The sequence below is a fragment of the Monoraphidium neglectum genome (assembly GCF_000611645.1).
Source record: "Monoraphidium neglectum strain SAG 48.87 unplaced genomic scaffold scaffold00551, whole genome shotgun sequence".
NCBI lineage: Eukaryota > Viridiplantae > Chlorophyta > Chlorophyceae > Sphaeropleales > Selenastraceae > Monoraphidium > Monoraphidium neglectum.
Genome location: NW_014013077.1, coordinates 1 through 13882, shown reverse-complemented (window position 1 = coordinate 13882; position 13882 = coordinate 1). Strand labels below are relative to the sequence as shown.

The following is a 13882-nucleotide window of genomic DNA, read 5'->3' as shown; positions in this document are numbered from 1 at the left end:
CCCGCCATGAGCGCCGCCGCTGAGGCGGGTGCGGCCGCAACGCGTGATGGCTGGCAGGCGCGCAAATCTGCCCCTGTAACAGTGTTCAAGGCCATAGCCGCCACCTCGACCAAATCGGCGGGCATTTCCCTGCACCACCGCCGGCGTCCGCAGCCACGGTGTGCGGCAATTCGCAGGAGGCCGGCGATCGCCCCCGCATCACAGCAGGCTGCCACCTCCGCGCCGCCGCCTCCTTCGACCGCGTCTGATAGCAGCCGGACCGCCGCCACTGCGATGCCGTAATCGGCGTCCGCGCTGACGCCGGTGGCGACGGCCCGCGCGCCGGCCGGGTGCCGCAGGATCTCACGGGAGAGGCCCTTGATTTTCTTACACATCGTAAACGCCGTCCGCATCGCGACCGGCCTCCGCACCGAGCCGCCTGGCGCGGCTCGGACGCCCATAGCCACGCCGCCGAGCGGGGGCGCCGCCAGCAGCGGCGCCAGCACCGCGGCGGCCGCCGCCTCGTGGCCCTGCCACGCCTCGCCGACGGGGGGTCCAGGAATTTGTGCAGAATCCGAAACATGGCCGCCAGGAGCGCCCACATTGATTACCAGATCCACAACAGCTAGGACGCTTCCCATGGATGGCCCCGGCCCGATCTGCCCGTCAGCTTCTGCCTCTGCTCCGTCATCACCAGCCGCACGCAGGAGTGCCAGAAGTGCGCCTGGCCGGCGGAAGGCACTGCCCACGGCAAGCAGGGACGCGCGCCGGCTCGCTTCGGCGTGGCACAGATCGCCCTGTGGCGCACCAGCCCAGGCGGCTGTGATTGCCACGAGGGTGGCTGCCGCCGCCCTCATGTGCTGATGGCGGCGCTCGTCTGGGGTGGCCAGGCCTGAGGGCAGGCTGTGTGCGGATGCGCCTGACGAGGGCGCTGGGCTGTGCGGTGCGCCTCGCACTGATGTTGCTGTTGGAGACGTCTGCTGCTGCTGCTGCTGCTGCTGCTGCTGCTGCTGCTGCTGCTGCTGCTGCTGCTGCTGCTGCTGCTGCGGCTGCGGCTGCGGCGGCATCTGCTGCCACAGGGCGTCGAGCGCGTTGATGACAATGCGCACCGACGCCTCGGACCGCAGAGGCGCGGCAGCGGCGGGCGCGGTCCTCAGCAATACATCGACTGCCCTGTAGGCAACCCAGGCGCAGGCAACCCTGAAGATGCCGCCCTCGAGGCAGCAGGCGTGGCGCAGCAGACGCATCGCGTCTTGCGAAGACACCTGCAATCCGCGAGCCTGGGCCACTTGCAGCTCATCACACGCCTGGCTTGCTGCTGTGGAGTCACCACGATCCAGATCGCCCAAAAAATCGGTGAGTACGGACTCCATGGCGGGCTGCATTGTTCGGACGTCGCACCTCGGATGATCTGAGGCCTCGTTATATAACAGGCTAGATGATTGAAAGGGCGCCTCCTCCTGCAACTTGTGAAAGTTGAGGAAACCGACCATTCCGCAGAGTGATTATGAGCAGGCGGTCACTGCCCTTGGCAGGGGCCACTTCAGTTGGCTCTCACAACACGCCTGAGGAACTCCCTGCTCTGCCCTACCGAGTGGGCACCCCGCCTGCTCTTCGCCCCCCGCCACAGAGACACACCTGTGAGCAGGCAAGACGAACGCAGCAGGCTGGTAGCTGCGGCACGCCCTGAAACGCACACCCGGCAAGTACAACCGCTCCCCTGACGGCGGTGCTGGCTTATCTGTTGCATACAACAACAGGGTGCAGTGGCTTACCCACGCAGATTCGTTGCGTTACGATGAATGCAGGGCATGCAGGGACGGCGGCCAGGGAAAAGGGCGCGCACAATAACATGCACACAAGACCTTACAACCACATGCTGCCGGCATACACGAAGCTCGACAAGGCAAATGTATGCAGACTGTCATACATAATCATGCACCAACACCCTTCGGCTGACCGCTGCTGCTGCTGCCGCCGCCACGCCGCGCCGCCTCGCACACCGCGCGGTGTCCCCTCACCACCCAGTCTGTCCTGCAGCACTCCTGGCTGCAGTACCGCGTTCCCGTGACACGGCCACAGCCCGCGCAGCGCCGCAGCATGGCGCCCTCGCGCGCCGTCCTGCCGCACACGGCGCAGGCGTGGTGCTGCTTGGGCCCGCTGGGGCCGGATGCCATGACGGGCGCCATGCTTGCTGGGCCTGCCTGGCGCTCTGCTGCAGGGGTGTGGGGGTTCTGCTCCTCCTGCCCCTGACCGTCTCCCGCCCGCCCTGGCATGCGCCGCTCCGCCTCTGTGTCGGGCAAGCCTTGCTGACGATGGTCCTCCTGCTCCTGCTGCTTTTGTTGCTCCTGATCATCGTGCTTTTTGAGCTGCTGCCCGCACTCCTGCTGCTGCTTTTGCTGCTGCTGCTGCTGCTGCCGCTGCCGCTGCTGCTGCCGCTGCTGCTGCACCTGTTCCTCTCCTTGCGTCAGATCCACTATGACCGCCAGGGCCTCTTTTGCCTGGGAGGCAGCACCCTGGCTGCTACTGTGGCTGATAATGCACCTCAGCAGTCCATCCACAGCCACGCGCCCCTCCAGAAAAGCGGAAGGTAGAGGTGGCTGTGATGCAAAGTCCGCTCGCTGCCTGGCTGCGTACGCGTGCGCATAACCTGGCAGGTGCTCCAGCGGCACGACAGCTGCTGCCAGCAAGCCCAGCGTGCGCTGCGAGAGCCATGACGCGTTGACCCCGTGTGCGTCCATTCCAACCACGCCCCTTGCGGTGCGCGACACTGCACTCAGCAGCCCTGGCACCACAGCCAGGTTGCCGCGGCTTCCGGGGCAGGCAGCAGCCAGGCGGCACAGGGGATGAGCAGACTCGGGGCCTGCGCCCACCAAGGCGACCGCGGCCGCCGCCCGCATCTGCCGGCTGCGCGCGCCGCCGTTGTCGCACCCAAACGCGGCTGCAGCACCTTGCTGGCTGCTGCTGGCGTCGCCATCGGCCTTGACGTCATTTCCATCCTGCTGCTGCTGCCGCCGCTGCTGCTGCTGCTGCTGCTGCTGCTGCTGCTGCTGCTGCTGCTGCTGCTGCTGCTGCTGCTCTCCCGCCATTGCTGCTGCGGCAGCTGGCAACTCCGCAATCAGGTTTGGAGAGGCAAACAAGTACAGTGCTGCCGCAACCGACGCCGGCCACAACGGCGGCCACATGCAACCCTCACCGCTGGCAGAGGGCTTGAGCGATTGCAGGATTTGCATCAGCACCTGCGGCACGCCCAGCTGCACAAAGGTGGTCGCCCACGCGGCGCCCCCTGGCGGGTTGGCTTGCGCGGTGAGGAAGGCAGTGATTGCCAGCTCAGACGCCGTGCAGCCCGCGAAGAGGAAGGGGCTGGTCTGCTGCAGGTCTGACAGGCTGGCCCGCAGGCCCGCGACGAGCGCCGCCGCCGAGGCGGGCGCGGCCGCAACACGCGACGGCTGGCCGGCCTGCAAATCTGCCTCTGAAATGGCGGCCAAGACCGTCGCCGCCGTCTCGACCAAATGGTTGGGCATCTCCTTGCGCCACCGCCCACGTCCGCAGCCGCGGCGCGCGGCGACACGCAGGAGGCCGGCGACCGCCCCTGCGTCGCAGCAGGCTGCCACCTCGTTGCCGCCGCCGTGAATGACGGCGTCTCCCAGCAGCTCGACCGCCGCCGACGCGACACTGGCGTCGGCGTCCGCGCTAACGCCGGCGGCCACGGCACGCGCGCCGGCCGGGTGCCGCAGGATCTCACGGGAGAGGCCGCCGATGAGTTGGCACATCGTGAGCGCCGTCCGCATTGCGACCACCCTTCCGGCCGCACCGGTGGGCGTGCCTCGGACGCTGGCTGACGCGACGCCACATAGTGCGGGTGCCGCCAGCAGCGGCGCCAGCGCCGCGGCGGCTGCCGCCTCGCTGCCCCGCCATGCCTCTGCAACGCGCGGGTCGGTCTCATGCAAGCCACCTGCTGCATGCCCGCCATAGGCGCCCCACTTGATCGCCAGATCCACAACAGCCAGGAGGCCTCTTGGTGCCCTGCGGGGCACCAGCTGCGCATCAGCTTCTGCTTCCGCTTCGTCGTCGCCGGCCGCGCGCAGCAGCGCCAAAAAGGCAGCTGGCCGGCGGACGGCACTGCCCAGGGCGAGGAGGGACGCCTGCCTTGCTGGCTGGTCCCTGGCAGGGCGAGGCTGCTCCTGCGGCCCAGCATCCCATACGGCTACAACGGCCAAGAGAGTGGCTGCCGCTGCCCTGATGTGCTGGTGGCGGCGCTCATCTGGGGTGGCCAGGCCTGAGGGCAGGCGGCGAGCGGATGCACTTACCAGGTCCCTGAATCCTGCGGAGCGTCTTGCCCTGATGTTGCTGTTGGAGGTGGCTCCTGCTGCTGCTGCTGCTGCTGCTGCTGCTGCTGCTGCTGCTGCTGCTGCTGCTGCTGCGGCGGCGGCGGCGGCATTTGCTGCCACAGGGCGTCGAGCGCGTCGATGGCGATGCGCACCGCCGCCTCGGACTGCAGCGGCGCGGCGGCGGCGGGCGCGGTTGTCAGCAGCACGGCAACAGCCCTGTAGGCAACCCAGGCGCAGGCAACCCTGAAGATGCCGCCCTCGAGGCAGCACGCACGGTGCAGCAGGCGCGTCGCGTCTTGCGAAGACACCCGCCATCCTCGAGCCTGGGCCACTTGCAGCTCATCACACGCCTGGCTTGCTGCTGTGGAGTCACCACGATCTAGATGGTCCAACAGATCGGTGAGTACGGACCCCATGGCGGGCTGCATTGTTCGGACGTCGCACGTCGGATGATCTGAGGCCTCGTTGTATCATAGGCTAGATGGTTGAAACGACGCCTCCTCCTGAAATATGTGTGGCATTTCAGACAAGCAACCATTCCGCTCAGTGAAGATGAGCAGGGTCAGGACTCACTTCAGTTGGCTCTCACAACAGGCCTGAGGAGCTCCCTGCTCTGCCCTGCCAAGCGGGCACCCCACCTGCTCTTTGCCCCCCGCCACGGAGACACATCTGCGAGCAGATAAGACAGAGCAGCAGGCTGGTAGCCGCGGCGCGCCCTGAAACGCACACCCGGCAGGTACAACCGCCCCCCTGCCGGCTGTGCTGGCTTATCTGTTGCTAACAACAACAGGGTGCAGTGGCCTACCCACGCTGATGCTTCGTGTTACGATGAGTGCAGCACACACATGCAGGGACGGTGGCCAGGGAAAAGGGCGCTCACAACAACACGCTCACAAGGTCTCACAAACCACATGCTGCAGGCATACACCAAGGTCGACAAGCAAATGTATGCAGACTGGTGAAACATAATCATGCACCAACACTCTCCAGCTGACTGCTGCTGCTGCTGCCGCCGCCGCGCCGCGCCGCCTCGCACACCGTGCGGTGCCCCCTCACCACCCAGTCCGTCCTGCAGCACTCCTGGCTGCAGTACCGCGTCCCGGTGACGCTCCCGCAGCCCGCGCAGCGCCGCAGCTTGGCGCCATCGCGCGCGGTCCTGCCGCAGACGGCGCAGGCGTGGTGCTGCTGGGGCCGGCTGGAGCCGGATGCCATGACGGGTGCCATGCTTGCTGGGCCTGCTTGGCGCTCTGCTGCGGGGGTCTTGGGGTTCTGCTCCTCCTGCCCCTGACCGCCTCCCGACGGCCCTGGCATGCGCTGCTCCACCTCTTTGTCGGGCAAGCCATGCTGCAGAGGGTCCTCCTGCTCCTGCTGCTGTTGCTGCTGGCGCTGCTGCTGCTGCTTCTGCTGCTGCTCCTGCTGCTGCTGCTGCTGCTGCTGCTGCTGCTGTTGCTGTTGCGGATGCTTCTGCTGGTGCTGCTGATGCTGCTGCTGATGCTGCTGCACCTGTTCCTCTCCTCGTGATAGAGCCACTATGGCTGCCAGGGCCTCATTTGCCTGGGAGGCAGCAGCCCGACTGCTGCTGTGGCCGAAAATGCACCACAGCAGTCCATCCACCGCCACCCGCCCCGCCGGAAAAGCGTGAAGCGGAGGTGGCTGTGATGCAAAGTCTGCTGGCTGCCTGCCTGCGTACGCGTGCGCATAACCTGGCAGGTGGTCCAGCGGCACGACAGCTGCTGCCAGCAAGCCCAGTGTGCGCTGCGAGAGCCATGATGCGTTGACCCCCTCTGCACCCATTCCAACCACGCCCCATGCAGTGCACGACACTGCACTGAGCAGCCCCGGCACCACAGCCAAGTCGCCACGGCATGAGGGGCAGGCAGCAGCCAGGCGGCACAGGGACTGAGCAGACTGGGGGCTCGCGGCTACCAAGGCGGCCGCTGCCGCCGCCCGCATCGGCCGGCCCAGGGCGCCGCCGATGTCGCAATATAGCGCCGCTGCAGTACCCTGGCTGCTGCTGGCGCTGCCCTTGACCTTGCCGTCCGTTTCCTGTTGCTGCTGCTGCTGTTGCTGCAGCTGCTGCTGGTGGTGGTGGTGGTGGTGGCCCGGCTTTCCTTCCATTGCTGCTGCTGCTACTGCTGCTGGCAACTCCGCTAACAGGCTTGGTGAGGCAAACAAGTACAGCGCTGCCGCTGTACTTGTAACCGACGCCGACCACACCGCCGGCCGCATGCAATCCTCACCGCTGGCAGGGGGCTTTAGCAACTGCAGGAGTTGCATCAGCACCTGCGGCGCGCCCAGCTGCGCAAAGGTGGTTGCCCACGCGGCACCCCCTGGTGGTTGGGCCTGCGCGGTGTTGAAGGCTGTGATCACCAGCTGGGACGCCATGCGGCCCGCAAACAGGAAGTCGTTTGCTTGCTGCAGGTCTGAGAGGCTGGCTCGCAGGCCTGCAACGAGCGCCGCCGCCGAGGCGGGCGCCACCGCAAAGCGTGACGGCCGGCATGTGCACAAATCTGCCTCTGTAATGGCGGCCAAGACCGTCGCCGCTCTTTCGACCAAATCGCCGGGCGATTTCTCGCACCACTGCCCGCGCCCGCAGCCGCGGCCCACAGAGACACGCAGGAGGCCGGCGACTGCCCCTGCGTCGCAGCAGGCCGCAACCTCCTCGTTGCCGCCATGGGCGACCGCAATGACCAGAATTTCGACAGCCGCCACGGCAACGCAGCAGTCGGCGTCGGCGCTAACACCGGCAGCTACGGCACGCGCGCCGGTCGGGTGACGCAGGATCTCACAGGCGAGGCCCTTGATGAGCTCGCACATTGTGAGCGCCATCCACATCGCCACCGGCCTCTCCGCCGCGCCGCAGGCCGCGCCTGGGACATGTGCCGCAAGCAGCGGCGCCAGCGCCGCAGCGGCCGCCGCTTCGCTGCCTCGCCATGCCTCTGCGATGCGCGGGTCGGGCTCGTGCAAGCCAGCTGCTGTGTGGCCACCGTGAGGGCCGCACTTCAACACCAAATCCACGACAGTCAAGAGGCCTCCTGGCGACATCCGCAGCCCAAACTGCCCATCAGCTTCCCCCTCCGCTCCGTCGTCGCCGGCCGCGCGCAGCAGTGCTAGGAACGCGGCGGGCCGGCAGATGGCACTGCCCAAGGCGCGTAGTGACGCCCGCATTGCTGGGTCGCCGCCGGCGGGGCGAGGCTGCACCTGTGGTTGAGCAAACCAGGCGGATTGCATTGCCACGAGGGTGGCGGCCGCGGCCCTGATGTGCTGGTGGCGGCGTGCATCTGGGGTGGCCAGGCCTGAGGGCAGGCTGCATGCAGATGTGGCTGGGAGGGCACCTGAATCCTGGGGCGCGTCCTGCCCTGCTGTTGGTATTTGAGTGGTGTCCAGCAGCTGCTGCTGCTGCTGCTGCTGCTGCTGCTGCTGCTGCTGCTGCTGCTGCTGCTGCTGCTCCTGCTGCGGTTGCTGCTGCTGCTGCTGCTGCTGCTGCTGCTGCTGCTGCTGCTGCTGCTGCTGCTGCTGTGACGGCGGCATCTGCTGCCACAGGGCATCGAGCGCGTCGATGGCGATGTGCACCGCCGTCTCGGACCGCAGAGGCGCGGCGGCGGCGGGCGCGGTCCTTAGCAGCACATCAATTGCGCTGTAGGCAGTCCAGGCGCAGACGGCCTTGGCGACGCCGCCCTCCGGGCAGCACGCATGGCGCAGCAGGCGCGTCGCGTCTTGCAAGGACAGCTGCCATCCTCGAGCCCGGGCCTGCAGCAGCTCGTTACATGCCTGGATTGCTGCTGCAGGAACACCACGATCCAGATGAGCCAACAGATACAGATCAATTAGGACGGACTCCATGGCGGGCTGCATTGGTCGGACGTCGCACGTCGGATGATCCGAAGCCTCGTGATAACATGCTTGAAGATCAAAATCGCGCCCCTTCATACTATACACATGCGCAATCACAAGCAAGCACCGACCCTCCACACTGAAGAACAGGCGTCAGGGCGCATTTCAGTTCAGTTGGCTTCCACCGACCAACAGGCCAATAGGCTTGCCTTGAGCTTCCAGCTCTCGTCCACGGCGTGGGCACCCCACCGGCCCTCCACGACCTGCCACGGAGACACACTCTTGAACGGGCACGGCCAACACAGCAGGCTGGTAGCCGCGACGCGTCCTGCAACGCACCCCCTGATCCCCAGGCGCAGCCGCTCCCCTGCCGGCAGTGGCTCATCTGATGCTTTGAAAGCAGGGCGGAATGGCTTACCCACGCCGATGCTTTTCGTTGCAGTCAACGCAGCGCATTCAGGGACCGACGGCGCCCAGGCGACGGGGCGCGCCCAACAACAAGCATGAAATGTGTTACAAAGACATGCTGCAGGCATGCACCAAGCTCAACGTGACAATGAGTGCAGACTCATCAAACCCATTTACGCACCAACACCCTCCGGCTGACCGCCGCTGCTGCTGCTGCCGCCGCGCCGCGCCGCCTCGCACACCGCGCGGTGGCCCCTCACCACCCAGTCCGTCCTGCAGCACTCCTGGCTGCAGTACCGCGTCCCCGTGGCACGGCCGCAGCCCGCGCAGCGCCGCAGCTTGGCGCCATTGCGGGCCGTCCTGCCGCACACGGCGCATGCGCGGCACTGCTGGGGCCTGCTGGGGCCGGGTGCTGGGACGGGCGCTGCGATTGCTGGGCCTGACTGACGCTGTGCTGCGGGGGTCTCAGGGTTCTGCTCCTCCCGCCTCTGCCCGTCCTGCGCCGGCCCTGGCATGCGCGGCTCCACCTGAGTCTCTTGCAAGCCTTGCTCTTGCTGCTGCTGCTGCTGCTGCTGCTGCTGCTGCTGCTGCTGCTGCTGCTGCTGCTGTTGCTGCTGTTGCTCCTGCTGTTCGTGCTGGTCTTCATGCTGCTGCCCGCGCTTCTGCTGCGGCTGCTCCTCTGGTTCCACCTCTTCCTCCTCCTATTGCTGCTGCTGCTGCTGCTGCTGCTGCTGCTGCTGCTGCTGCTGCTGCTGCTGCTGCTGCTGCTGCTGCTGCGACACATGATCCTCTTCTCGCATCAGGGCCGCCAGGGCCACAAAGGCCTCATTCGCCTGAGAGGCAGCAGCGCAGTTGCGGCTGTGGCTGACGATGCACCCCAGCAGCCCAGTCACAGCCTTTCTTCCCACTGCAACAATCTGCGGCGGCAGCGGCTGTGATGCCAAGTTCGCTGGCAGCCTGCCTGCGTACACGTGTGCAAATTCTGGCACGTGCTCCAGCGGCACGACAGCTGTGGCCAGCATGCCAAGCGTGCAAAGTGAGGCCCATGCCGAGGCGACCCCCTCTGCATCCACTCCGGTGAAGCCCCATGCGGTGCGCGACAAAGCAGTCAGCAGCCCCGGCACCACAGCCAAGTCGCCGCGGCATCCAACGCAGGCAGCGGCCAGGCGGCACATGCTTTGAGCAGACATTGGGCCAGCGGCCACCAAGGCTGCCGCGGCCGCACGTCGCATCTGCCGGCTGTCGCCGTCGTTGCAATCAAGCGCCGCCGCTGCACCCTGCCTGTTGCTGGCGTCGCCATCAACCTTGCCATTCCTTTGCTGCTGCTGCTGCTGCTGCTGCTGCTGCTGCTGCTGCTGCTGCTGCTGCTGCTGCCTGTCTCCTGCCATTCCTGCTGCTGCAGGCAACTCCGCAATCAGGTTTGGTGAGGCAAAAAGGCAGAGTGCTGCCGCAACTGGCGCCAGCTGCACCGCCAACATATCACAATCCGAATCATCTGACAGGGCTTGCAGTAACGTCAGGACCGGCATCAGCAGCTGCGACATGCCTAGCTGCGCAAGGGCGGCCGCCCACGCGGCACCACCTGGCGGTTGGGCCAGCGCAGCGTTGAAAGCGATGATTGCCAGCTGGGCCGGCGCGCAGCCCACCAACTTGAAATGGCCCGCCTGACGCAGTTCTGACAGGCTGGCCCGCGAACCCGCCATGAGCGCCGCCGCTGAGGCGGGCGCCGCTGCGACGCGCGACGGCCGGCAGGCGCGCAAATCCGCCTCTGTAATGGCGGCCAGGGAAGTTGCCGCCATGTCGACCAGATAGCCGGACGTTCCCTCGGGCCATTGCCCACGCCCGCAGCCGCGGCGCGCGGCGACGCGCAGGAGGCCGGCGACTGCCCCCCCCCCCCGTCGCAGCAGGCTGCCACCTCGCTGCCGCCGCCGTAGATGACGGCGTCTCCCAGCAGCTCGACCGCCGCCGACGCGACACTGGGGTCGGCGTCCGAGCTGACGCCGGCGGCCACAGCCAGCGCGCCGGCAGGGTGTCGCAGGATCTCCTGGGAGAGGCCGCTGATGAGTTGGCACATCGTGAAAGCCGTCCGCTTTGCAGCCACCCTCCGCACCCTCAGCACCGGGCCGCCGGGCCCGCCGCGGACGCTGGCCGCGGCGGCGCCATTGATGAGCGGGGGTCCTGCCAGGAGCGGCGCGAGCGCTGCGGCCGCCGCCACCTCGCTGCCTCGCCACGCCTCTGCAATGCGCGAGTCTGGCTCGTGCACACCACCCAATGATTGGCCGCCGTAGGCGCCCCACTTGATCGCCAGATCCACGACAGCCAGGAGGCCTCCCAAGAAGGGCCGCAGCCCAGCAAACTGCCCCTCAGCTTCCGCCTCCGCCTCGTCGTCACCGGCCGCGCGCAGGAGTGCCAAGAGTGCGGCTGGCCGGCGGATGGTGCTGCCCAGGGCGAGGAGGGACGCCCGGCTTGCCGCCTCACTGCCGGCGGGGTGAGGCTGCTCCTGCGGCCCAGCAACCCAGACGGCGGCGAGTGTCACGAGGGTCGTCGCCGCCGCCCTCATGTGCTGGTGGCGGCGCTCATCAGGGGTGGCCAGGCCTGAGGGCGCGCGGCGCGCAGATGTGCCTGACGGGGTCGCTGGAACGTGTGTCGTGTCTAGCCCTTGCGTTGCTGTTGGAGACGCCTGCTGCCGCTCTTGCTGCTGCTGCTGCTGCCGCTGCGGCTGCTGCGGCGGCGGCGGCGGCATCTGCTGCCACAGGGCGTCGAGTGCGTGGATGGCAATGTGCACCCCAGCCTCGGACCGCAGAGGCACGGCAGCGATGGGCACGGTCCTTAGCAGTACATCGATCGCCCTGTAGGCAACCCAGGTGCAGGCGGCCCTGGCGACGCCGCCCTCAACGCAGCAGGCGTGGCGCAGCAGGCGCGTCGCGTCTTGCGAAGACAACTGCCATTCTCGAGCCTGGGCCGCTTGCAGCTCGTCGCATGCCTGGCTTGCTGCTTCAAAGGCGCCACGATCCAGATGGCCCAACAAGTCGGTGAGCACGGACTCCATGGAGGGCTGCGTTCGTTGGTCGGACATTGGACGATCTGAAGCCTCGTTACAACAGGCGTGAAGAGTGAAAAGGCGCCTCTTTCTTCCTGATATGCGCGATTTCAGGGCAGCAACGAGCCTCCACAGTGATGAACGGTCACGGCGCATGTTGAGTTCATTTCGCCAACTGACCAGCATGCCATTTCAGCTTCCAGGTCTCGTCCACTGGGCGGGCACCACACCGGCCCTTCACAACCTGCCACAGAGGCACATCCCTGAGCAGGCACGGCGGAAACAGCGGGCTGGTAGCCACGATACGTCCTGAAACACACCCCCAGGTACACCAGCTCCCCTGCCATGTGCCATCGGTGGCCCATCTGTTGCTTCTGAAACAGGGTGGGCCGGCTTACCCACGTCAATAAATTGCGTTGCATTCAACGCAGCGCATGCAGGGACAGCGGTCCCGCGCGGCGCGGTTGCAGCTTGATGATGGAAAGCGGTGGGCGTCCCAGCTGTCGGCGGCGGATTTTAAAAAGACGAGAGGACTGGATGCCATGGATGCCGGCTGGCAGCATGGCATGCAGGGGGTTGCCGTCGCTGCCGGCAGGCCGGCAAGCAGGCCAAGCGACAGGGCGCTCGGAGGGGCGCTGCATAAGCAGGCAGCGCATAAGAAGCAAAGCGCGGCCTCGGATTGCAAGCCAAAGGTGTCAGCAAGCGGTGATAAGGGGAGTCAGCGGCGCTTGGGATGATGTACTGGTATGGGGAAGCGCCATCGCCATTGTGAGTGAAAATTGGTGATGGAAGAGCGGTGTGGGTGTGTTGATTGGAAAAAAGGGGGAAGCACGACCTGAATTCACAACTGCGCGACGCATGCTCTTGTTTTGGCGGGGTAGATGCCTGCGGGCGGCAGCTGAGCAGCGCGCCAAGCAGGCGACTGACAGCCTTAAAAGCTGTGTGCCGCCTGCTTGCAAAGGAAAGCATCTTCGCAACAGCCGCAACGCACGGCGTTGGGCACAGGGCGGGGCGGCACTGGGCGGCGGTCCCCGCGCGGGCGCGTGGTGGTGCGACAGCGCTCAGAATTGGGCGCCGCGGTGAGATCCCTGCCTAACAGTGTGGCATGCTTCGAGCGCAAATTGAGCTGCATGGTTTGAACTCGGAAAATTTAGAGGACTGCCAGTTTGTCAGGGCAAAGGCGGAGGGCTGAAATCCAAGGCAGGGCGCAAGGGGGGGAGGCCAAGTGCGAGGCGGGGAGAACGCAGCATCCAGCACCGGGCCGCACAGCGCTGCCGCCCCGCCCACGGCCTGCTGGCCCCCAGCCCGTCACGCCGCCCACCCCACGCTCCCCGCCGCGCCGCTGCGCCCCTCTGCCCGCTCGCCCTCCTCCACACCGCCGCCGCCGCCGCCGCCGTCGCCGCCCGCGGCCCCAAGGGCGGGCACCCCCAGTATGCCGTCCGGCAGGGCGCTGTGACTAATCCTGACGTCCTTCTGCACCGCCACGTCAGACTCCGCCATGCGGGCCGCCAGCTCCATCGCCTTCTCGATGGCCTGTTGCAAGAGCGGCGGGGTGATCAGGGATTTGAGGATTCCGAGGTTACGTCATATGGGATTTTGACACCCCAAGAGGTCTGTGACGAGCGCGCAGGCCGCAGGACGGCCCGCGGAGCAGAGCGCCCCGGGCATCGGCAGCGCGCCCCGTCCCGACTCGCCCCCGCTGGACACCGCCGCGGCCCAAACCCCGGCGGCAGCGCCGGGCCACGGCCCTCTCAAACCCAAGCGCAGGCCCCCAGCGCGCGCGCCAGCCGGCCCACCGCGACGTCATCTCTGACGCCCTTCGTCTCGAATGATATGCGGAACCGGTGCACCGGCTCCCGCGCGCAGGTGATGGCGCCCGTGGCGACGTCGAAGCGGCAGGGCACGGGCAGCTCCTCGCGGATGTAGCAGACGTGGAAGCCCCTGGCGGCGGTTGGTGCAGCGGTTGATGGCGGTTGATTGGCGACGGTTGGTTGGTCGGTTTGCGGCAGTCGATCGGTCGGTTGGCCGTGTTGCAATAAGTCGGCGTGGACCGAAGGCCATGAGCGTGTGTGCGTGACCGAGAGAAGCTTGGGGTGGAGGGGGGGGAGGCAACGGCGCCGCCTTTCCCCTGAAGAAGATCCAACACTCACCACCACAACCAGACCCAACATTCGAAATCACAAGAGCCCCCCCCCCACCTGTCTGTGAGCACGTCCACCATCATGTCCACAGCCACGGGGTGCTCGCAGAAGAAGGCGCTCTTGGTCACGTACTCCGCATGGCCTGGTTG

General features: G+C 66.9%; 4 protein-coding genes across 4 annotated transcripts; all 4 read right to left on the bottom strand.

The window, feature by feature from the left end:
- Nucleotides 1–1913: 1913 nt before the first annotated feature.
- On the bottom strand, nucleotides 1914–3752 carry MNEG_4099 (hypothetical protein; the record flags this gene model as incomplete). Its single annotated transcript, XM_014047424.1, has 1 exon — nucleotides 1914–3752. One exon carries the CDS (start codon nucleotides 3750–3752, stop codon nucleotides 1914–1916), a length of 1839 nt encoding a protein of 612 aa, XP_013902878.1.
- Nucleotides 3753–4285: 533 nt separating this feature from the next.
- Nucleotides 4286–8153, bottom strand: MNEG_4098 (hypothetical protein; the record flags this gene model as incomplete). The annotated part of the gene is made up of 5 exons (XM_014047423.1): nucleotides 4286–4474; nucleotides 5367–5845; nucleotides 6551–6754; nucleotides 7100–7180; nucleotides 7646–8153. 5 exons carry the CDS (start codon nucleotides 8151–8153, stop codon nucleotides 4286–4288), a joined length of 1461 nt encoding a protein of 486 aa, XP_013902877.1.
- Nucleotides 8154–9253: 1100 nt separating this feature from the next.
- Nucleotides 9254–9574, bottom strand: MNEG_4097 (hypothetical protein; the record flags this gene model as incomplete). The annotated part of the gene is made up of 1 exon (XM_014047422.1): nucleotides 9254–9574. The coding sequence occupies one exon, from the start codon at nucleotides 9572–9574 to the stop codon at nucleotides 9254–9256; it is 321 nt and encodes a 106-aa protein (XP_013902876.1).
- A 3326-nt stretch (nucleotides 9575–12900) lies between these two features.
- Nucleotides 12901–13813, bottom strand: MNEG_4096 (adenylate kinase 1; the record flags this gene model as incomplete). The annotated part of the gene is made up of 3 exons (XM_014047421.1): nucleotides 12901–13125; nucleotides 13389–13533; nucleotides 13791–13813. 3 exons carry the CDS (start codon nucleotides 13811–13813, stop codon nucleotides 12901–12903), a joined length of 393 nt encoding a protein of 130 aa, XP_013902875.1.
- Between the last annotated feature and the right edge of the window lie 69 nt (nucleotides 13814–13882).